Source organism: Rissa tridactyla, chromosome 10 (assembly GCF_028500815.1).
Source record: "Rissa tridactyla isolate bRisTri1 chromosome 10, bRisTri1.patW.cur.20221130, whole genome shotgun sequence".
NCBI classification, from domain to species: Eukaryota; Metazoa; Chordata; class Aves; order Charadriiformes; family Laridae; genus Rissa; species Rissa tridactyla.
Window position 1 is genome coordinate 424,454 of NC_071475.1, and position 25,018 is coordinate 449,471.

General features: G+C 39.2%; 1 protein-coding gene across 3 annotated transcripts in view; it reads right to left on the reverse strand.

Moving 5' to 3' along the window:
* DCP1A (decapping mRNA 1A) overlaps positions 1-20,161 on the reverse strand; it is a 37,680-nt gene extending 17,519 nt beyond the window's left edge. Inside the window, exons 1-6 of one of the 3 annotated variants that reach the window (XM_054215762.1) lie at positions 19,947-20,000; positions 18,912-18,952; positions 17,708-17,833; positions 16,970-17,097; positions 7,585-7,651; positions 1,125-1,263 (exon numbers count right to left, since the gene is read on the reverse strand). In XM_054215762.1, coding sequence (XP_054071737.1) covers positions 1,125-1,263; positions 7,585-7,651; positions 16,970-17,051 — 288 coding nt within the window. In that variant the 5' untranslated portion in view covers positions 17,052-17,097; positions 17,708-17,833; positions 18,912-18,952; positions 19,947-20,000. Of the gene's footprint in view, positions 1-1,124; positions 1,264-7,584; positions 7,652-16,969; positions 17,098-17,707; positions 17,834-18,911; positions 18,953-19,946 lie in introns of all 3 variants that reach the window. The other 2 variants (XM_054215763.1, XM_054215764.1) reach the window with 2 other exon arrangements.
* Between the last annotated feature and the right edge of the window lie 4,857 nt (positions 20,162-25,018).

A 25,018-nucleotide genomic window follows, 5' to 3' on the forward strand; every position in this document is an offset into this window, starting at 1 on the left:
TTGGGTACAATTTTTATTTGCTATTCCCAGGAAGAAAATTTTCTCACAGCAGTAGAAACTGTTATAAAACAGGTTTATCAAGCTACATTTCAAGATGGAGCACGCGATCAGCATTCAAGCTATCTTGCCTGAAATCAGAGACTGTTTCCCAGTAGAGTGTACTTGAGAGAGGGAACAAGACATCAGTCTGAAGACAAGGCTACTGAAACAATGGCAGATAACGCCTGCTCTTTAAACAAAACACAGCTGACGTATTAAAAACTAGTTTCCAGATAGGCTTTTTTAAAAATTAAAAATAATGAAGAAGTAGGCAAAGAGTCACCCACTGAGGTAATAATTACAGAAATAAAACTTACGAATTCATGCAACATGCAAATCCCCACATTACCACTTCTCCCTTAAGTCATTGTACATATGTGCTTGTACCACAGACATGGGATAGATCACAGAGTTTCGGGGCTTCTGTTATATTATTCTACATGCCAAAGCATTTTAGTGTGCAGCTCAATGAACACTCTTGATTATGGCATGAATCATAGCAGATCTCCTCCAGTGACTTTCAGTACTGAGGAAAAAAACTGAAAAACTAAAGTGTCAACCTCTATAAGGAACATTTACAATAATGGAACTTCAAGATCACAAAACCAGACACGTTCAGTGGTAGTTCTTCTGCAGTGTTACACATATACCTATTTGTTCACATTTCCTTTGACAGTGATCTCACAAAACAAGACAGCAGACGAGCATTGAGATTAAGCAGCCTGTGCACCTACTCAGAAAAATATTTTGTTCTGTCTGCATCATAGGTATCTGTTTTTAAAGCTGTATTTCCCCTCCCCTCTGCAGAAGGCAGCAATTCAAACATAAGAATATACAGGCCCATTAAATTATGGATTAGGCGGCCTACTTTGCAATCTTGGGTTAGAATGTATTCCTCAGGACAATTTAGTATATCAGAATTATTCTCTGTCATCTCTCTCTCAGAAATCACAGGGCATGCTATTTCAGTGGACTCCATATGATGTCTTAAGTCCCTTATTCAGAAGTAGAAGTACTGGTTTTATTTGCTCATAAGGTTAGGGGGGAAAAAAAGAAAAAGAAAAAGAGACAAGACATTTCCTTACTCGTTCATATTCATCCTTGGCTTTACTCAGCATTTCCAGGATGTCAATGGGCCTGTTTTCATTGCAGCCATTGGTTCTGCTGGGACTTTTTCTGTCCTGGGAAACTTGCTGCGATCTCTGAGCTTCTTGTTCTACCACTCTATAACAGGAAAGGAGAAACAGGATTTTAAATTTTTTTTCTAGAGTTAACATCTTGCAAAAAGCAGTAAAGAGAAATGTACTCCCAGCACATTAACACATTTTGTTCTGCCTGTATAAAAACTAACAGGTTTGAACAAAGTTACACAAGTTTTCGTTTGCTACAAAGTTTGTACTAGTCAAATTATCTAATGGTCTGTACAATTTATCTCCAAGCCAGACAGCACTAGTCTGTCTCTCACAAAGTTTGCCTACAGTAAACACTCCTTCTGTAAAAGTGTCATATTTAGATATTTTTAGAATAAAGTAAGTGGACATTCAAGCACATGTCATACAAAAAGCACATGTACCATACCACAGACTGAGCAAAATACATCTTTTATTCTTTACTTCCTAACGCGCATTTTTTCTGTATTTAACCAAATCAAGCTATGTTATTCAACAAAATCAATTACAAAACAGTTCTAATTTAAGATGAGACAATTACAAAACAAAACAAAGACACGGGGAAAGAAGAGAGCTGGCTCACACCAGCTGTCCCTGGAGTCAGTCTGCGAGGAGGCTTAGCACAAGCTACCCCTTACTCCCCGACTGAAGGCTCAGGAAAGAAGGGCAAACCATGTTCTTCTCTAACTGCCCTGTAGCCATTCCCATCACAACACGCCTTTCCCTCTGGCCTTTGGTGCCTATGGCTCATTCACCACTTCTACTCCACCCCTACCGGCCTCGACTACCAAAAAAATGTCAGTTGAAAAGACAGTTAAGATACACAAGAAGATGCTGTGTACCTGGTACATTTCATTAATGAAAGTAAAGGCTGCATATATTTCTACTCCTAATCCATATGCAGTTCACAGGATGTACATGGCTGTGCAATGCGCTAAAGCTTATCCTCTTGAAATAAACACACACCAGCCTGTAATCCCTTCTTTTTTAAGCCTGCATTAATCAAATATGTTAAGAAAAAACAAGCACCGTAAACAGGGCAGAGCTCTGGAGCTGGCACGTCACTTGAGAACTCTCATGGTGTGGAGCTGATGGGGGAGCCAAGAGGTGCCATCATAACAATCACAGAAAGCGTCAATCATTCCAGCCTCCAGTTCCCTTCAGTCAGTTGGGATTCAGGAGTACCTCTAGATTTTATAGACTGTAGAGTAATTGCATATTTATACGCACCTCTACATTGCTGTTTCTGAGGAAAAAAAATAGTTCAAGTCTTGGAAGTTTCTTCCCAGTTTTCTAGCAATCAAGTATCTTTACTTCACTAGAGTTTAGCTGTGTTTATTTGAAGAAGGGTTGGATTCGGCTTTTAAAAATTCAATGCTGCTTTCAAAATGACTTTGAAAATTTTTAATCATTCAAGCTGCTTATTCAACCAGCTTCTCATTATTAGTACAGCCTCCTCTGTTCGTAAGCAGGCGTTCACCTGCAAATGTAACTCAGCATCACCTGCAAATGTAACTCGGAACAGGGAGGCCAATCTACACTCTGACAATTTCTAAGAACTGCAGCACGCGCTGGTGTGGTTGAAGCAGCTCAATAAGGTGCAGATGTTTCTATGGCGACACCCCAAGAGAGCATTTTGTTCTAGCAGTACATGTGGTCATACAGTCCTGACTTAGGACTTCGCTAAACTCAACTCTGAAACTAGGGATGAGAAAGGGCAAGGCAAAAGGACCAGAATACTCTGCTGAAATTTTAACCATCAGCATAATCATATCAGAAAAAAAATAAATACTTCAGTTAAAGGACAGCCGAAGTCATCCATGCGCTGCCTGATAGGTGAAGCGAAGGCTTCCAGTCTTGAGACCCTCCTCCTGCTCTTAACTAGTTGGTCCAGAAGGTTTCAACAAAACATCTTCCCATTAAAATAGTACTGGTTGGTCTCATAGGAAAACATCTTCAAGGAGTACATCCATTTCACAGAAATGTTTCACAAAGATTTCTGAAAAACACTTCATATTTTTTTCTATTGTCCATTATGAAGTATTTGTTGCCTTTTTAAAGTTTACTTTTTTTACTTTTTTTTTTTTTAAGAATAACAATTAAATTATCTTCTTATGGAGATAATTGTCTAATAGCTCTTCCTCCATCTTCTGTCTTGTGCAGGTTACATTCAGACGGTGGTGACGGGGTAACTGTGAAGCAGTATACTCCCAAAACTCTGAGATGCTCTCCCACTTCTAGCTTGCTGCCTGAAGCCAGTTTGGGTGCGACTGTTGACACAAGGTAAAATAAGCCTATAAACTAACCTAAAAGTAAGAAACCCCTACAAATTTACATGCCAGAATGCAATGGTTTCACAGAAATGTGAAAACCCCTAGTTTCTGTCATACTCCTATAAAGCTCATCCCTAATAAACAATCATCTTGACTTAACTTGACCCAAATTAATTCCTTCTAAACTTAGTGGTTTGATGACTCCCATAAAATTTTTTCATTTCAGAAAATTCTAGAATTCTTAAAAAAAAAACCCAAACAGTTCTGAAAATGGAATACCTTCACTGGGGGAAAAAGTCAACTAATGCAAATCTGTACACTGAGCATGCTCTCTGTGCAATCCAGGATTAAATCTTTTTTAAGCAAGGCCTGCTGTTTCTTTCCATTATATCAGATAGTGAAGAGGCACACATTCCTTCGGGGACACAGTAGCCGCTGTGCCAGTTTGCATAAGAGTATCTGCAGTTATAGCATTGAAAATATACCTGGCACAACCTCACAGAAGGGGGGGGGGAGCAGGGGGAGAGAGATGGAGAGAGAGAGAGAGAATGCGAGAAGTGAAGTCTGTGATTACAAAGCCTGCGAACACTAATTTACTTTTCCTTTGAAAGATAAGCCACCAAAATATAAATGGATGGCCTGCAATCTTGTTAACTCAGTCTGGCACAATAAGGTCAAGTCAAACAGCAGGAAAGAGAATGCAAATCTCCTTGAAACCTTTTATGGTTATGTTTTTGAAGCTCTGAGGTACTATAAAGGCAGTACTCCTTCCTATCAGTGACACAAAAAACCCCACCTCAATGAAATGGTGCCAATCCAAATTTGCACCCAAGACAAAGACAAAAACTGTAGAACAAAATTAACACTCTTGAAAGACAACATAAATATTTACTTCAAAATGTACTGAATTAAGCCTGATGGAGCCTGCTACCATGTGCTGAAATGCAGCTTTTCTTCTCTAAGTTGCAATTTTATTTTACTTTTTTTAAATTAGAAAGTATCTTTTTTGTTACATACATCTAGCATCCCAGGATGAAATAATTTCTGCAGTTTCAGCCTCCTCCTTGTAGAGAGGCACGCAGAAGTATCAGCATTTTTACTTTTCTTCTGACTGCCTTCTGCCCATTTTGGAGGGGAGAAAGCTTGACGTTTGTGGAAATGGATATCAGCAAGATAGCACCAATTCACTTTTCATCAAGTTTGTAACAAAAGCCTCAGAAATGCAGCTTTTCCATCCTACAGTAATGGGCAACTAAAATGCCTTCATTTCATTTTCCTTAGTATGGATCTTTAGATATTCGGGAGCTATAAGGTATGTAGTACCAAATGAAGTGTGATTTCATTCTACAGTGCTTTTTCAACAAATAAAAGTAAATATCCTTCTAGTAAACACCTTTCTCAGTACAAAAACAGCTTCTGCAAATAGTTTTGTTACCCCTAAACCAATACACAATTTTAAAGGAAAAAAGAACTAGAAGTATTCAGACATTCCATAATCTAATAATGAAGAAAAGAGTTATGAAAAAAAGCACTCCATTAATGAACGACTTATTACTAGCACTACTTAGACTAGCAAAGATCACTTACACCTTTTTTTACCAAGTTAATGGCAGCAAAGACTAAAAATTATACTAAAGTGAGGTCCCAGCCAGCTCAGCAAAATTTAGATGTCTGTATTCTGTCAATGTCCAATCTATAAATCTTTTTTATGTACACATTTGATTTCTCTAGTTTCACTTGTGTAAGTCCGAGGTGACAAAATTCAATACATGTTCCAAAAAGCCTGCTTGATGCATCAACTCTAATTTCAGTTTCAAAGAGACTTTTAATCCACAATCCACAACACCTACCATAAAAAAATTCCAACATTTAAAAAGTACATTTCATATTTTTGACCTTCCAAAATAATTTGTAATCTCAGAAACTTCTGAGGCTGCTGAAATGCTACAAGAGCGTGTGAGTATCTGCACCATGACCAGGGGCAAAGCAATAACACCGACTTTGGCACTTCTGCCTCTGTGTGTTAATAAAGCTGCAATATAGGCGGCAGGGACCCAAGAAAAAGCCGGTTGCAGTAGTTGACAAGGAAATGACAATAAAGCTTAGATTGTTCCCATACTGACTTTACATGAACCTACTGGGTTACAGCTATTTCCAGAATATTTTACGTTTGCAACTGAAAGGGTAGACATGCTTTATGGACCGCTGAGCCGTGGCTGGACTGGTCTGTTACCCGACCACACTTGCAGAGATCCATAAGCTATCTATAGCCCTTCATTTGTGCTGCAGTGACTAGACTAGTTTAATATCAAATGAACTCAAGTTTTGTCACATGACACTTAGGCCTGCAGTGTAGCTGTGCATGGCAGAATCAGAATATGGTAGAGTTCGACGGGTTCAGCTCTCTCCCCACCATGAACACTAATCATGCATTAAAAAAAAAAACCAAACAACGACCTTGCCCTCCTGATGCTCTGTTTATAAAGTGGAGAAGCAATAGACATTTTATTTATTTGTCAGTTTCACACAACTGTTTTCCATTAATCCTTATAATTAAGCCTTACATTTGGACAAGCCAAATAACAGCAAAAAGTCCAACACTGCTGGGGACGAAAAAAAAGAAAGAAAAGAAAAAAGTGGGAAATGGGAACTGTATAGGGTTATCAGGATGAGAGAAAGAAAAATAAGAATTTAGGAAGAGACCTTGATATTCAAGTCTGTCATTTGTGTTGTCTTGCATTGCTTCTGTGGGGAAAAGCCAAAATAACCCAAAGCAAAAATCCCAGAAAAAGAAATTAGACTTCAGCTTAAAACGTCTACACAATGACTATTTTCCATATAATTAAGTTCTGCCAGTCTTCGAGATATCCAGCAAGACATGACGTGCCGATTAAAGCATGCAATAGAAAACAAAGATCAGGAAAGTAGAGTGTGATGGTGAAGAAAAGCAAAGCAGAGAACTAGGGATGAGAAGACACTCTGTGCAGTACATTTGCATTTTGCGATTTTGCGTTTTTGCTCATGTGACTACCCTGGCATACACTTCAAGCTCCTTCCTTTTCTAAGAACACTGAAGATTTGCTCAAGTTCATTCTCATCACTAAATTTCTGTTAGTACAAAGTCTTGGCTTGATCTGCAAGGGACTTCACCTGAAGAAACAGAAAGGTGCAAGAACACCCTCTAATCACAACCTGTTTTAAAGGATTTATGCCACATTGCCAACTCGACCAGTTCCAGCCTCCTTTGACCTCTGTTGTCCACACACACGTCGGCACTCTACTCTGAAGCCCTCCTCAGCTGGGGCAGCACAACCACCCACGGCACAGACAGGCTGACTGCACTGACAGCAGCTGGAACACCAACAAACCCGTTACTGCAAACGGTCTTTTAAGGTTTATTTAAATTGAGATCACTTTCATGAGTTCTCCTGCTGCATGACATCTCTAGGAGTCCTTGGAACTACAAAATAAAAGCAACTGACACAGCAGCTTTATAAACCAACTTTATCTCCAAAGGAAGGGGGGAAAAAAAAAAAAAAGAAAAAATAATCAATCCAGACATTAGCAACAACAAGCTCCTATTATTTCATCGTTTTGCTTACTCTTCTAACATCACTTTAATTCTGTAAGATTCCACCTACTTCTCCCACTATTTTCCAGTCTCTTCACTTTAGTCAGGAATAATAACCAAGCCTTAAAAATAACCCCAGAAACCCAAACAAAAACCAGCCCACCACCAAACAAACCACAAAACCAACCAAAAAACATGGCCATCGTTTACCTAATTACACTTTCTACATCAGAGGATATTTTGCCTGCATCACTATACAAAATAAAACATAAAATAAGCAGTGTTTGTATGTGCTTTCTTTGGAGAACGCCAATGAATACTTCAACTGAATTTTCTACCACTTCACTGAAAATTTTAATGCTGCAGTTTTTTAAAAACCAAAACCAATATTTTGATTACTAAAAAAACAGCACCAGCAAGAACATTGTATTTTTCTATTTAAGGAGAGCAAGAAAAAACCCAAACACATTTAATAGGTTGGGTTTTTTCTGTATTGCATAAAAGAATTACAGAATGAGACCACAGTACTTACTTAGCCATGAGTTTTGCTATTCGATGACAGTCATTCTTGTCGTAAAACCAGATACTGTAAATCGACACTTGAAAATAAGGAAAAGGTAAGTGTAAGACAAAGATTAAAAAAACCAAAAATGAAATCAACAGGAAAAAAACAAGAGACAAGCAGTCCACTAGATCTGTAACACACAAATTACCATCAATTTCCACTCAGATGTTCTGTGTGTGACTATTTATAATCAGAAATGGCACATGTGCAAACACAAATACAACTTGAGTCCGATCAAATGCAAGAACTACAAAACATTGATACTGTTTGTCAATAAAAATGGCAGAAAAAAGAAGTTTTAACTACCAGATTCCTTCTCGTTACAGTTGCAACGTTCTGTTTTGAATTACTGACTTGACCATTTAAACTAGTCTAAAGAATATCCATTTTTTTTTAAGCATTTATTTGTAAATTTTTCAATTTTTGAAGCTCAACAAAAATACTGAAGTTTGAATGACAGTATGACGGTTCAGTCAGAGGCTCTCTGGAAGGCTCCCTCTCCATATTCTTTTCTCAAGAGAAGTAACTGTACAGGAAAGAAGCAGTTCCAAAGCTCCAGTCATCCTGTCCCATTCATGGAGCAGCTTAAAACTAGATTCCTGTTGAACCCTCCTCTTTGAAGGTATCAAGGACACAGCAATGAGGGCAAAAGGGTTCCAGCTCAGCAAGACACTAAGCCCCATTCTGGCTTTCAGAATAAGTTGGCAGAGGTAGAGCCTGATCGCTGAGCTCAAAGATACCCCACCAGAGAGAGAAATTTAGTCAGCAGTACCACGCACTATTTCTTCATCAGCATTCCCACGTCAGAGAAGCCATTTTTTACCCGCACACATCCTCTTCTCCTCACCGTCCCTCCCCACAGTTGTGCCAACACAACAAATCTGAACAACTCTTCAGAATTGTATTTAATCCAACTCACAAAGCAGGTTATTTTAAATTTTGGTTCACCTACGAAATTTGTCAACGCATAATGCGAAAGTACATCAAAGGCAACTGGACACTTTATGTATGCTACCATTAAAATATTTTAGTTTCTGAAAAGACACTTTTAGCATTTTAAAACTCATCTTTATGTTGCAGCTCATGATGAAGTTCTTATGAAGTTGAAACCACTAACTGATTATAAGAGTATGACTTAAAGTGAAGGAAAGGAATGTTTTATTGTTTTGGGTTTTGCTGTTTGTTTTTTTTTTAAAAAAACCAAAACACAAAAAACCCCAACCAAAACCCACAGCCTTTTCCAGACAGATGCAGATTTTTATTTCAAAGTGAAATCCTGTCCCCCCCCCCTTTTTTCCCCCCACCTGAAAACACTCAAAATCTCAACTGAAGTCCACTCAAAATTATTTCAAGCCATGGCAAAGAGGGCAATTATTTACCAAACTAGACCTTCCAGTTATCCTGGGCTTGCTGTGTTGGACCAAAACCCTCAAAAAGTAATTCCTACACCTCACTTCTGTAACAATATCCTAAGATAAGCTGAAGTTCTTGTTTGCAGCTTTTTTTTAGTTTTAGTAAATAACAACTATATTCACTTGAGTGTCTGTTTTCTTCAGAAATTACAGCTTAAGTAATAGACAACAAAGCTTTTCAAATCATAAAGAAATCAATACAGCACAATTTAAGGAACTTTCTTCTTACAAAAAGACATAAGCCAATTAAAAAAAGGCATATCATACATGTAGCCAATGCTTATGATGTATTTATTAATATTTACAGTTTAATACAGCTGGATTGTCTACTGCATAGAAACCTGAAAACAATTCTAGTTTGAGCTACTTCTTTAGTCACATACCATATTTTAACACTGAAGAAAAGCTCTTTCCCTTCCCTGACTTCATTATCAGACAAACTGCCAAGAGAAGAAAGCTTCTTCAAAAGCATACTTGCTGAAGAAATGAAGATAAGGAACCTATAATGGTATCTTAATGGGACAACTGATTAAAGTCACATTCAATTCTGCCAGAAACAGGCCTACACAAGACCAGAAGCAGATCCGAATCTCAGTTTGGTGCACAGAGTATCAGGCTTTTTTCAACTTTGTACTACTGGCAAGCAATCATAGAGAGTCACTGCAAAACATTAACAGTATTACAAGGATGTAAAGCAGATTGTGAACGAGTAAACTCAGGCACCAACTTAGAGATGATACAACAGGCTGGAATGTTTACCTCCCTCTTTTCAAAAGAGGACTCATTTGTACTATCAGTTCAGCTTCCTTGTCCCAGAAGCATGTGTGTGTGTCCCAACTGCATTACTATATTTGATATCTTTCATACGTGCGTGCAACTTCAGCTATGACCATCCTTTTATTAAAAACAGAGTTGGTACTTACCAGTTCTTTTCAAATCTGTGATCTTTTTACTACACCCAGCGTAAACATTAGCTGTTCATACGTCTAATGGCATATCTTCCCACTGCAGTTCTTTGAAGAGCTTCATCCAACAGAAGTCACTTAATTAAGTGACTCATTTTTCCACCTAATTTAACATTTTCCATCCAGCTTTTGTACATTGAATGCCGGGCAGCATCTTTAGCAATCAAGTAGATGTAGTTTGTAATCATCGGCAGCAATACTTTTCATCTGGATTCACATTACATTTTGACACACATTAAGTCACGAGTAGCCCATATCACAGACAAAGCAGATTTCATAAAATTAAAAGAAGTCAGCTATCTTTATCTACATTCTTCTCTGACATCATCATTTTTATTAGAATCACTGACCTGCAAATATTTATCTAAGAACATAATGCTCAACTTCCCTTCAAACTTGACTGGATCAATCACTAAAACTTGATTGAAAATGCTATGGGAGAAAATCTATTTTTCAGAAAACAAAAGCATTATGGAAGTCTTCCTGCTCAAGTCTAACAGCCAGATAACACCAAAAGGAAGGTCTTAGTCTCTTCTACATTGTGCTCCCATGGTTTCATCAGCAGTTCCAATGCTGCCCAGTTAGCGGATCTGAATTAAAAGTGGGGATAGAAAAGTGCCACAGTGAGACAGGGGCCTCATCTTTGGTAACACAAAATGAAATTGCATCCCAAAGCTTAGTTTCACTTCAGTTTTCATTTTAAGTAAGCAGATTTGCTGTTAACTCATTCTACCTCAACTCACGCCTGTCCCTTATGTCAGCTGGACAGATTTTAGTCCAGACCAGTTCCTCAATACTGTTTGTGTATCAGCTTCAAAACATGCCACCTACCACAAGAGAGAGAGCAGAAACAAGAAGCTGGGGGCAGCACAGTAAGGCAAAACTGCTGAAACATTGATGAAACTGTACCCCAAGAACGCTATGCTGGAAGAAGCGTACATGGTACCCAGCAGCACTGCCAGTTTCAGAGATTCCAGACACTATGACTCTCTTGCCTTCGGCAATTTAGCCATTTGGGCAGATACAGCTTCATCTCGTTCAGAAAGACGATCTGTTTAAAAGTTACCTAAACTAGTTGGAAGAGCTGATAGAGGACAGAAAGGTTTTATTTTACAGCTCCTATTTAGATGCTGCTATACAATGAAGCAGAAGTAGAAGCGGGGGACAGTACTCTTTCAAACCCTCTCTGGAAAGGAAAGACTCGTATTTTGACACCCATCCCATAAGGTAATCACGGAAATCAATTTAACCCGATCTCACTACTGTAAAGGAAAGCACATATATGCATCATTTGCATGTGGTATATGCATCATTTTACACTTCAAATAGAGTTTAAGGCATAATGCAATAAGCACATAAAGCAATCTCTCTCAAAGCTCGTATTTCGTCCAGTAGCAAGGTTAGCTGAAATGCCACCTCCCCTCAGTCACTCTGCTTCAATATCTTCTTCACTGAGATTCCTCATTCACTATTCATTTTTTCCTGCCTGTCACATAGATTTATAAATCATTAGAATTAATAAAAAAAAAGTCCCTCCCTTTCTTATTGTTGTGAATATCTAAGGCCATTTCACAAATACAGTTCACAGCACGATCCCACAAGGAGTTGCACTGGAGTAATTCAGCAGGTGGCAAACAGCATCCAAGATCAGGAACAGTTTAACAAACTGCCATCTGACAAAGCATTGTGTGGAACGAGCGGGATTACTACTTTGCAATACTGAACCAGAGCGGAAAACCCCTTCCACTTACAATGCCATCTTTCAGGTCAAACAAAATATTTTTAGAACTTCTTAACAGCTTTCAAAGGTTCCTCCCCTCCCCCTGGCTTGCATTGCCGCTGCTGCTATAAAGGTATCGAGAACAGGCTCCTTTCTTATCTCAGACTAAACCACTGGGTTAATGCGCTTGCTGGAGGGCCATTCAGCGTCAGCAATCGCAGAGATGTGTCATACTTAATGCATTGCCAGCCAGGAGCAAAGGTGATAATGAGAGACTTTCCTTACCAGTAAGGATGCCTTTTTTTGAAACCACTCAGGAGCTCTTGCAAGGAATTTTGAAAGCCATTTGAAATAACGCAACTTATTTTGCTTCTGCTGTTCTGAATACAAGTCTAATGATAATACAACAAGGCCAGAATACAGCACTTCGTAATTGAGTTTTCCACTTATATGTATAAACCTCTCCAAAATCCATTATTTTTTTATTAACTTTTACCCTTGGACAGGAATAAGAAGCAAGAAAAAAAAAATCCAAAACAAAAACCCCACACCAAACAAGGACCATTTATTTTAATACCCAAGTTTTATGCTTAGCATCTGTCTTTTCAGCAGCATGGAAATCAATCTGCCTGCCCTCCCAAGTGAACTAGCTTGGATTAAAAAGCCATTTAATCAAGACCAACGCCACCGATACAGAGGGAAAGTTATAAACGAGAAAGAAGAATACTTCTTGCAGACTTTAAGAGGTAAGTTGGCGATTGTTTAAAACTCTGACTAATTTTCCTCTATTATTAAGCAAACTATCAACTATTGGCTCCAAATTCTCACATTAGAGATTCAAAGTATTGAACTTTCAGAGTGGACTATTATTATTGTTACCAGCAGAACTGTGCATTTTTTTTTAATCAGAGTTTAACATACTTTTCACAAAATACAGACAAGAGGAAACAGGCTTAGGTTCATTAAAAAAACAGGTCAATGGGATTCAGTGCTTCACTAACAAATACGCTGAATACCATAAAGAATGTGCATGTGTCCAGAGGGAAAGTTAGACAGGGATCAAATGTACCAGTCAATAATAAAGAGCACATTAAGTATTAAGTACAATCTAAAAAGTTCTACCTTTTAAGAGGAATTCTAAATTTAAAATATGTTACATTACCGAAATTAAGAGGAAGTGACTTAATCTCTTGATTTGCTCACATTTAGAGGAGATATTTGCTTTCTTTAACAATGAAAAGTAGAACACCTTTCTTTTTTTTTTTCCCTTCTTCTCCAATTTACCACTGCAACCGGTACAACGTCTCACAGCTTCTTAGTCACACCCCCTGTCATTTTTTGCTTTACAATCTGATGCCTCTTGAATAAATGGTGTAAGTTTTCAGGCAATATTATATACAACTTTTAAAGTAGACATAGCCTTTCTCAAAATGTTGTGTTTAAACATTCTTTTGGGGCTTGACCCATATTATGTAGCCAGAATGGTTTTGAGAAAAAGAAGTCTGGAGCTGGGAAACATTTACCCATTAACAGCTACAATATTAAAAAGGTATTATTTTCGGGGGGGTGGGTGAGTGGGTAAGCCTCCGCACGTCTGACATGTAACCACAATAACAAATAACAAATTGACCCAAAGGTCTTCCATTTCACCCAGTGAACACAACAAAAGGTAGATATAAGAAAGGTACTGTTATCACCTGGTCTGTTCTACTTCCAGAATACCCATAAAAGACCCCTTCATAACCCACCCTGCAAAAACAGGGGAACCCCCCCAACTATGAAAGATAAGTCAGAGCTCCTTTCCTGTGAGAATAAAATGGCAATTACCCAGTCTTGCTCTACGAGCATGAAAAAGCCTTTGTGCAACTGGATAAAGGGTCTCATGTCTACAGCTTAATTAAAGTTCTGATAGGCAGCAAACTAAAAATTCTATTGTATATTAAAAATAAGTATTTGAACAAACCAAACTATGAAAGAATGGTAAAACACACCAAAAATATTATGATCTAGCATGACAGGCAAATCATTCTTATAGCCTCCAGCCAAGCAAAAATAATGTTTATATAGTGCTTGCAAAGTTTCTCGTATAACTTGTTAGCAGCTCTGCACAGACTGGAGTACGTCACTTGATAACACTCAGAACAGCTCTTGTGCCATTTAAGACAGAAATGCCAGAGGTCTGCCCTGGTATACGTAACGGACTCTGCCCTTATTATCTTCTCAAGTCAAGACAGACTCTCATAACAAAGTGAAAACATGAAGTTTATAAAACAGTAGTCAACAATCTTTATAACTGAACATGATTCATGGAACCTTCCCTGAATATGTGGTAGCATAATTTTGCTTTCATCATCTTCTACTATTTCTACCATGCCGTGGGGAAGCGTAAACCACGATTTGTCATTGATCCTGCTGCAACCTAAATATACAGGCACAAAATACGTTTGCCTCTGCTAAACAGCAGTATTAATAAACGTGATTTTAGGTTTTTATCAGGTAGTCTGAACCATTCCTCATCTATAAGCTAAGGAAATGGAATCATCAGTTCAATCATTCAGCAGTCTTAGCAGGACATCGTACTGTTAAGAGTTTCTAATGATCACAGTAGATTTCCTCAAGCAGGATACAAAAAACAATCCCACTACTCTACAAGAAATAGGGCTGTTGCCAACACTCCCTACCAGAGGTGGTTTTTCCTTGCACAACCTAGCAGTCATTAAAGGTTCTCAGAAGAACTCCACATTAAGCCATTAGAGGTACACATTACATTAACCATTGGCTTAAAACTCCTATTTGAATTAGTCCCAAAAATGCAAAGTTTTTTCATGTTAGCAGGCAGCTGAGCAGCAGTGGACACCTTTCTGCATAAGAAGAACTTGGACAAAAATCCCCTGATCTACCCACGGAAATGAAATACATACATGTTGAACTTTGTCTGCAAATTCAAATCAATCCCGAAGGGTTTTTTTGGTTTGGTTTTCTTTTTAAGTTTCACAAATACTATGCAGATAGAGGCAAACAGATTTAACACTGAACATTTCAATCACATAATTTGTTCTTTTCTAACTAATTCAGGGGACAGAGGTCAGAAGATTTGTGAAACTGCATAAGAGGAAGAAAATCCAAAACACAACAACGAGATGCAAAACGTAAGGGTGTTAGCAGTGCTGAAATCCTAAGGAATAAAAAGCTTAGATGCTGTTTTCTATGCTTTTAAGCTTGCGTTTGATCAAAATGAACACTGGCAGAGCACACAAAAACTGATCTGCTGCTTATTTGTGGCACTCTGGGAAATAACTAATGACTTAACAACTACATTGCACATTTTCAATTTGCAATCAGGGTAGACTGTTTCTGGACATGCTACCACCTTCTTCCAGGAGACAGGACAGAGTGATGAAATAAATTATAGTTTCTGACCAAAGTATTTTAAAATGACAATAGGGAAGATATAAGAGGAAAAAAACAACACTTCTTGATTACTTCAGAACACAATTATTTCCCGTATCCAGTCTACAATGTTTTCCTCACTCACCTTTGTATGAATTCCTTCCTCATACTTTTCTATGTCATCTCTATCCTAAGCCCCATGAGCCTCCCACAGATCTTACACAATAGTGTCCCATAGGAAAAGAGCAGCTTTTATCAATGAGAGAAAGGCATATAATTAGCTCTAGGGGTTTCTCATGAACTCACACACAGCTTGCCTTCTCTGATTGCGTCCTTCAAGTAATCCTCTAGTCACTCCCACTAGAATACACCATGGTAATTCCACAGCAGCTCCTGCTTCCTGATACCACCAGCAGTTCCAACAAACGAATGAATCAACTTCCTGCTTCCCTTATGTCACCAGTCTCACAATTGCAATTCTTTCCTCTGTTGCCACCTCATTAGCCATCCTCCCCCTACCACCATCATCTACAGCTCCTCTTCCAAACCAAGCAACCTGCTTAAACATCCAGCTCAACGCAGTATTTTTCCTCTCTCCCAATTTCTTGCCAGTTATTTACTTCCCTAATCTCCTTGACTTCTCAACTTACTGACAAATTTTGACTTTTTCCTCTGGATGGCACTTATAGAAGGATTGCTAAGACTATTAAACAGAGGAGACCACCTACCTTAAGCTGTTCTTTGTCACCATAATGGAATCTATCCTACTCCCCACAGATCCTAGAGGCTTTCCAAGGGGGAAACAGGAAAGGATTAACATTTGACTGTTCTTTTAGGTACACTGAAGCATAGCCAAAGCAGTGTTCCAATCTGTAATTCAAGGGGACATTCTGATAGGAAGATGACACGGTGTTGAGGGAGTACAGTATCCAGACAGCACACAGGTCCTCCAAGTAATTCAGTAAGGGGAACCTGTCACTAGACAGCAGCAAACTAGTTTCAAGTACTTTCCCGAGAAAAGAGGACACGAAAATTATGCCTTTGTACCAGAAGGACCCTCTGATCTGTGGGGCACCATTTTTTACCTACTTAACCTAATGTGAATTTCATATACACTTATACTTCCTCCTCCTCTTTTTAAGATCTATGTAATTTATACTTTGAGCTCTTTGGAGTAACAGGATTTTTAGCATGTACCTAATTGGAACACAGTACACTGGGACTCTGAAGCTCAACGGACGACCCAAAACACTACTAGAATTCAAAAAGCAGCAAGAAAATACTGCCTACTATTTCACTACTGTGTATAACAATTATCCCAACAGCCAGACTTGCTGGAGTCTAGACTCCAGGAAATTTAGTGTAGACATCTATCTCCTGAGTCCAAAACCCACTGTGGAGAAAGAAACCTTCAACCTAGAGCTGAGCAATTTTCAACTTCTTCAGGCAGCTAATGATTAATATTTAATTTTCCCATTTTGCAAAAGAGGAAGTCCTTAGAACTATTCTTGGTGGTAAATACTTTCAAAATCTATCAGTCTTCACTATTCTTTCATAGTTTTTTTATTAATGCAATAGCACTGTGTATGTGTTTAGATTAAACCTATCAGATATTTAATTAAAAAAACCCATATCAATATTGAACTTTGTTAGTATATCCTCTTTCTATTGAAAGCAGGTGATCATCATAATATAATACAGCTATTTAAGTAAACCTAGCACTGTAGACAGAAAACATCATCAAACATTTCATTGGAACCTGTCCCATTACAGTATACTTGAAATAGACGTCACGGTAATCAGAAGTGGTCTAGGTTCCAAAACAGAACATGAAGTTTCTATGGATTAAAGAAAGTCATACTCACAGCTAGCATTTCTGTAGAGAAGAAAAGGTTCATGGAGCTGAAACTCCAAATCTTTATTTACTGGTTCTACCAAGTTGTGCATGTTCAGTCGATTCACTATCGTAAAACCATGATAAGGAGAAGCTGACCTATTGTTTCAATTAAAACAAAGACAAGGATTAATACCTTGATCAATGTATACAATTTTCTGACACAGAGTTATGAATTAATCTTCAAGTCCCCATTGCTTTATTAGCTGAAGCTTTAGCAGTCCTGAAGCTCTAGTAGTTGTTCTTCTACACCATTTCTTGGCATGTCAACTAATTTCAATTTAAAACTACACTTAACTCAAAGTAGGATTAGGATAAACATTACAGTTCTACAGTGCTAAACTGCTGAATCAAAGATATACCTCAAAAAAAAAAAATCTATTAAAGAAAACCTGGGGCAGGTCCAGGATTAAAATGCAAGGGCATTCTACACTTCACATGAGATAGTTTTGAGGCATTTCAGAATCTTTTATTAGAGGAGAAAAAAACCAAACCGTTTACGAAGCAACATTTAACTTACTGTAAATAGGTGCAGCAATAAAAAGAGATGTTAGTTTAAATAACATGAAATACACTTATAGGGGAACCAGAAGCAGTAATTTCTTCCTAAAGGGAGACTCTTAAAATACAGACTTAACCCAGTTAACCCCATCAAATTAGCTATTAAATTATTCAGAATTGTATTGCTTAGTGAAACAATTTTTATTACCTAGATTTTTGCTAGACACCAGGTGGAAAAACAAAACATCAGGCAAGCAAGCACTGAGAGTTCAAGATAGTTTTAGATCTGTTTTCTCTTGGTGCATGAACGTCATGTCAACATACTCAGCTGTGCCTGAAAGCAGTCATATAATCAACTCAGCACGATAAAGGCAGGGTAAAAAATCAGATATAATCAACTAGCGTTAAGATTTCAGTAACAATTCTGTAACATCTTTACCAAATGATCAACAACAAAATCTGTCAAGAGCTTCTAAGGAGCAGGCAAACAATGCTTACCATCACGAGTTAGTCTTTTAATGTACCTATCAGAACTTGTTTGAAATAATCAGCTAATCACAAGAACGCTTTTCACTTAGTTTTTTTGGGTTTTAGCTTGGTGGGTTTTCTTATGCTAAGTATTTCCAAGCTTGAAGCTAAGCGAAGTAGACAGGAACTGGTTACTAGTATTCCCTTGCAGTGCCAGGATGAAATATTGTAATCACCTAGTCTACGACAGTCTGTTTCAGGATGGGTTAAGTCTGCATTATTTATATTTTTTACATTCAACAGAGCATTATTTCATGTCTAAATTATCTATTTTCCTGTAATTTAAAACTTAAATCCATGATTGGTTTTATGTGCTGGTTTTCCTCCACACCCTTTTCCCTCATCCAATATAATTGGAAATTTCTTTCATGGATTTGATGAAGAAATCAAGTAGCACTCAAAACTATGCACTAATAGATCTCCAGCTTTTAGGCAACTTTGTCCATTTACAAAACTGTCAGGAAACAGCAGAAATTAAGTTAGGACAGATTATTTAATTTGTCATCTGTATTGTTTTCATAATCAACTTTATGGATTTTCAGAGACAAAGGAAGACAGCATTTAATAGACTCAGTATATTAACAAAAACTATTGGATTAACAAAATAAGCTTGATAAATTAGATTTTTGTGTGGATACATGTGCAGCATTCATCAAGTTTTATCATTTTTCAGCAGTACTTTTAAGTGCTTTTGACAGAGTTATTCACCTATGTGTGGAGTTTATTCTTTTTCAAATGAGTACACAGACATTAACAGCTGGACAAATAAGTAATTATGAGTTTAATGGATGCAGGAAATCCAGTATGAAAGCTACACATGAAGCCACCTGAGGTTTGTTTTCTTAAGGAAGGAAAAAGGAAAAAAACCACAAGAAACCCCTTACCTTTTGTATACAAATAAGGTCCCTTCTATGTCGGTTTTCTCCTACAAAAGACAGCAATTGCATTTAAAGGATATAATTGTTCACACAGTTACGTAGCTTCTGCATAGCACTTTAACTAGAGATTTACCATAACCTTATCTTTCCATGAGGCTTGACATCATAGAACTAAAAAGATGATCTCTTATTTTCGGAGACCATCTATTTTTACTTAGTAAGATAAGGTAATTAAATCAATTTCCAGAAGATACTGCCCATGCTATCAATCTGATGATGTGATATACAGCATTCTATAACTTTCCTATGCTGAACCTGACCAGTCAGATCCAAACAGCTTTCTCACAGCTCTGTATTTTGAATATAGCTAGTCCATGTCTCAGCAAACATCAGTCGGGTTGTCTCCCCCAGCTGTTATTTCAACGATGGCAACGTCAGCACAGCCAATGACAAAACAATTTAACTATGGAGCACAGCTGTTTCATACTTCCATTTTCCAAGCAGCCTTTCCCATGTGTGTGTGACCAGCACAGAGTTGTGTGCGGCCCCAGCACTGCGTTCGACAAGAACTTCCACATTATTTCCATTTTTATAGTTTCACAATAAAACCGGCTGTCGACCAGAAACTGTGTTTAATGCAATGATGAATACTAACACTTCTTAAATCCCACTCCTCCTCACTTAGGGCTCTTCCACACGCATGAGCAACAACAAATTACAATTCAGAAAAAAATAATCCAACAAAGTCAACTCAGCCACGGCCGCCAAGGGCCGGTCCTCTCCTCTCCTTTCTTCCCCTCCCCTCCGGCACAGGCGCCCCCCGTGGCCGGAGCTCGGCGGGGGGAAGGCACCCAGCCCCCAAACCTCCCCTCGGGCGAGGGCAGCCCGCGCCGCAGCCCCCCGCGGAGGCGCCGGGACAGGCGGCCGCTGGGGCGCGGCGCCTCAGCCCCGGCCCCGGCGCGAACGGTCCGCCCGGGGGCCGCACCGCCCGCCGGGCCGGCCCGGCTGCGGGTAGAGCCGGACCCGCTCCTCCGGACTTACCCACTCGTTGTCCTTCGGGCTGAAGCTGTAGAGCGCTACCTGGCCGGTCACGTCGGCGATGCTGGTGATGTACGGGTCGTGCTGCTTCAAGGCCGCCAGGCTGATCTCCTGCCCCGCTCTGCTCACCGACTCCATCTTGGATCCCGGCGGCCACCGGCGGGGGAGGGCAAGAAGCAGCCGCGCCGTGTCACCGGCGCACCCATCCCCGCCGCCGGCCGGAATCCCGAGCCCCGCGCCTGCCGTTCCGCCCGCGGCAGAGGCTGCCGGGGCCTGGCTGGGCCGGGGAGCCTTGGCGGTGCCCCCCGGCCCTGGGGTGCCCGAGGCGGCCCCCGGCCCCTGCCGACACGCGTGTCCCAGGGCTGAGGGGTGGCGGTCAGGCACCACCGCCGCAGAGGGCTCAGTGGCCTTGTGGCACAGGGTCGTGAGCCACACACCAGCGGCTGGGCAGAAAAACAGCTTTACGGGGTTCAACTGGACGCGTGGCAGCCGCGCTGTGGAGTGTCCCCCGGTGCTGCCAGGCACCGACAGTGGCTGTGCCTCCATCAGCTGCAAGGTTTGGCCAAGCTCTGTCAGAGCCGAGCGGTGGCCTCCACGCTCCCATGCTGCTAAACATCCAAAGACCCCGACCATTGCCATACCCCCCACGCTGTGCTCCATCTCTGCCGCTTGCCCTCCGCTTCAGCCGGTGTAGCTCCATCCAGGAGGGTTCTGTCAGACACGTTGTCCCTCGGTTCAGCTCTCACAATGCCGTGAGGAGAGGACTCCTAGTCCTTTGTTGAAGAAGGGACCCCACCAGCCGCTCTACCCAGCTCCACGCCCTGTACCTACGCCCTGGGCACCCTGGCTTGACTTCTGAGTTGTCTCTCCACATCCAGGCATGTCATGAAGAGAAATAGCTTCATTTCAATGGAACAGATTCAGCTAAAGATCTGTGTATTGTTTACACCGTAAGAGGTCATTATTTTTATTGTTATTATTTATTTACTGACATTAGTAATACAAAGGCTCTGAGTTTACTGCAGGCCGGCATATGAAGTGCAGTGCACAGGCTGGAGGGATTATCTTCCAGTACTTCGGGGGTGATGTGGTTTGTTCACATGTTCATCGTTATCTGGTATATGACTATTTCACAGTCTGCAGTGGGATGTGGAATTTTCAATATTTTTAAAGAATTTTAGAACTAAATATTTTTCTCAGGTATCGTAAACATACCAACTGTTCTATGTAGTACATAGTTAAGTTTGCTGGAACAAGAACAGGGTAACATGCAGTGCACTGAGCCTTCTTCCTGCAATTTTTTTTAATCGTTAGTGGATTTTCAGAACAGGAAAAGTATAGAATATTTATTAGGACCAAGGCATGAATAATTTCCAAGATAACATCACTGAGATTCAATTATCTTTGTAGCATTTTGTGCTACCTGACAGGAAAAAAACAGGATTGTAAATTTCTAAACAAAACCATGTTTGTGACAAGCTTGTGACCCTTCTGAGAACATAAAGAATTTCCTCTAAGCTCTGTCTTACCACAGGTCATGTTCTTCTCCATCGCAGGTGGACATACTTCTGATTTTAATACAGCTTTAGGGTACAGTCCTCACCCACAATGGCAGATGTTTAATGCACAAGCCATAAGGAAGGATCCAGCAGTTGTGTGGTTCCATAAAACATCTTTCTGACCAGCAGTCAGAAAGTTCAAGTTTAATATAATTTTTTAAATTATCAAAGCAAAACTTTTTGGAAAAAATATTAATTTACCTGTTTTGGTGTCAAACAGTTCTAGTACAAAGACATTTATTAGGAAAAAAAAAGTAATCCGGACACAAAATTCCTGTGTACTTCATCCTGGTAACTCAACCCTGAATCCCAAGACCTAAGGATCAGTAAAAAAAAATAAATAAAAAAATAGAGAATGTCTTAGAGGTCTGTAAATCTTCCATCCCCTTCTAATGATTATGCCACAGGAGGGCCCAATCTAATCCATAAAATTTGGGTTTTCACTGTTTCTGTTAGTAAAGTACATAAAACTTCCCATCAAGGGCAAAGAATGACAGTATGATGCCAAAAATACTGTGATGTCAAATGTCTAGTTATTATTCAGTAACACTCTAGATTAGGAAAAAATAGCGTAACGAAGGTAAACTTTGAAAAGAATCTTTTCTAAGGAGACAATTGACATTGTAAGGACTCAAATGAAACAGAAAGAAAAAACTTTTTTAAGAGCTGGTTTTAAATGACATCTTAAACATCTGCACCAAACCGCTCCTTTCTGCGAGATTGCTGTAAAGCAAAAGTATCTTTCACAGTAAAAAACTTGTTGGCAAAGGACAGCCTTCTGCTGTGCGAGATCTTCTCAAGTGTGAAAACTCCTTGACTTCATCTTGAATTAAAAGTGAAACATGAGGAGCATCGATAAAAAAGAGAAGTGGTGGTTTCTGGTTATGGATTGTTTTCCTCCTTCATCTGCTAATTCCAGTCCTGCATTTTAGTGAATTTGTTCTCCCTGCCCTTCTTCGCTGTTGTTGCCTTGGAATAAAATATTTTATATCAGAAATGAGTCATATGGCCTGCCATCTGCTTCCTCCACCTTGAAGCACACCAAAGTATATAGTATACTTAGAAACAAGCTGTGACCTCAGTGTAAACTGAAATGTTGGTTGTATCCATTCAGGCTTGTTCTGTGATTATTGTATATTGCAAGTCTCTTTGTCCTCCCTTGAACCTACACAGCAGTTACTGCTGGGGAAATGTTCATCTATCGCCTTCTATTGCTGATTCTTGCACTGAACCAGGCAGAAGTGGGTTGATGTCCATAATGCTCTTTTGGTGTTTTCTCCGTGAGTGGGAAAAATTCCATTTGTGTTTCAACAAGTGAAGAGAACATTATGTTCTATATTTCAGTTATTCATATGGGATTTTATAGACGGGATATGATGATTTATTACCCTAAGTACTATTATCTACTTGATATATGTTAGTATTAAGGTAGGTGAAATAATAAAGACCCTCTTTTACGCCTTCAGTCGCTTGTGACAGCATGGCTGGGTCTCTCTGTTGATGTCTGCTCTGCTGTTTGCAGTTACGTTATACAAACTCGTATTCTGGCCCCTGTTTTTCACACTGCAGATTACTTACCTGTTCCCACAGTTTGTTTGGGCTGTAGTCACTCCTTTCAGACTTCATACAGAAATAGTCTTCTTTAGTCTGCAGTTTCTTGCTTTTCCCTTGTTAGCTGAATATCATCAGGAAAGAATATATTGCTGCTGTTAGGATGATGGAGAAGTGCAGTAAGCATTCCCAGTCAGTGCATTTTCTGTTATTACTAAAAGTTGAATTCGGGTCCAGTGGAGTCCAGGAAATCTGAGTGACTCATAGAGCTCATATTCTATCTTTGCTGTTTTCCACTTGAAACAATTGTCAGAAGTTTCTGGTTTCATGACATGTTTTGCAAATTTCACACTTTTTATTGGTTTGCTTACGGATGTTTTTCCTTGAATTGTAATAGCAGGCAATTCTTGGGCTATTTATTAGTAATTGCATTTTTAGCTATACCTTAGATTTCAATAAGAATGGCTGTAATTCTACAGACTGTTTATTTGGGCTTAGTCCTAGCTAGGGCAAATTGTCCTGATGATAAATTTCCTTATTCAATAACTTAATGAACTTTTATTTTGCATTTTAATTCTCTGAGCAAGCCTGCAAATCTTTAGCCTGTCTTTTTTATGAGAGGCTGATTTGTCTGTTATTTTGAAGTGGTTAAAACAACAAGGGTGTGTCTGTGGGGATGCTAGAATTTTGCAAGGGTTGACATTTTGTTTGAAAAATCATTTTATTTCACAGGAGGCATTACTTGAGCATTTTTATTTGCTTATTATTTATTACAGTGTTTACTTTTGTTGTATTCTTTGCTCTACTGTGGATGCACATTTGATCTTTGCTATTGGTGAGGCTGACAGTTCCTGATACTGAGTCTCCTCGCTGTACTTCACCGTACAACTAGTTCTTCCTGTGGTGAGTCTCCAGGCTGATGAAGGATAACTGAAAACTGCTACAATTAGAGATTATGACCCATCTCTTTGTAAGTGAGATTTGTAAAAATCTCACCTTTTGAGGATAGCACCAAAATGGCCTTGTATGCTACTCAACATCAGTTTATACCATATTTATGTACATAAAGGAAAGTTACCTTCCCTGGCAATTATTCTCCTCTTTTGGAGTGCCGAGTGGATCATAAGCCTTTCATAGGTCTTCCAACTCGCTGTATGCTCTTTCCGCACTAATGCTGCATCCGCAAGTACCTTATTGCATATTCATGGTGACAGATATATATTTTTAGCTGTAAAAACTTTTTCCACCTTTAAATTAAAGTTTTCTAAATTGTTATACATCACAGTGCTATAGGGCAGCAACATTTTTCCTTTTTAACTGAGAGCTGTTAGAATTTGGATACTCTGCAGTACCTGTTGGTCACCAAATCAGTTTCCTTTTATCCGTCTTCGCCTGGCTACAAAACTAAACTTGTTAAAACACTTGTTCGTTGCCATCAGGATAAAATACCACCAGATGTACAACCACTGTAATTTTCTTGGTTTTTTTAGTAATTAGTTCCATGATAAATTTGTCAATTAATAATGCGCTACTTGAGTGATACACTAAATAGGAATTGTATGCAAACTGAGGAGACTCCAGGGAAAAAGCTAGAGGAATGGCAAAAGATGTAGATCACATACCTTGCAAGAGAAAACAAAAGAAATTATTGTGTTGCTGGGTCAAAAGAAAGAGAAATGAAAAAAAAAAAGAACATGTCAGTGTACACATTTGATGTGTAAAAGGTTGTTACAGAAATTGGTTCTCCACACTTGCTGGCAAAGGGACAAAATGAAATCAGGTTAATGTGCAGCAAAAGTAATTAGGCTGGATCCTAACAATCCTGATCAGTAGGAATTGTTAAGCAATACAACAAGTTACTGAAGGACGTTACGGTGTCTCCTTCCCTGTTGTTTTTTAGGATCAGGTGGTACGATATGTGTTGGGGCAACCTTTAGATACTTGTTCTGACCTCTGTGCAGAGCC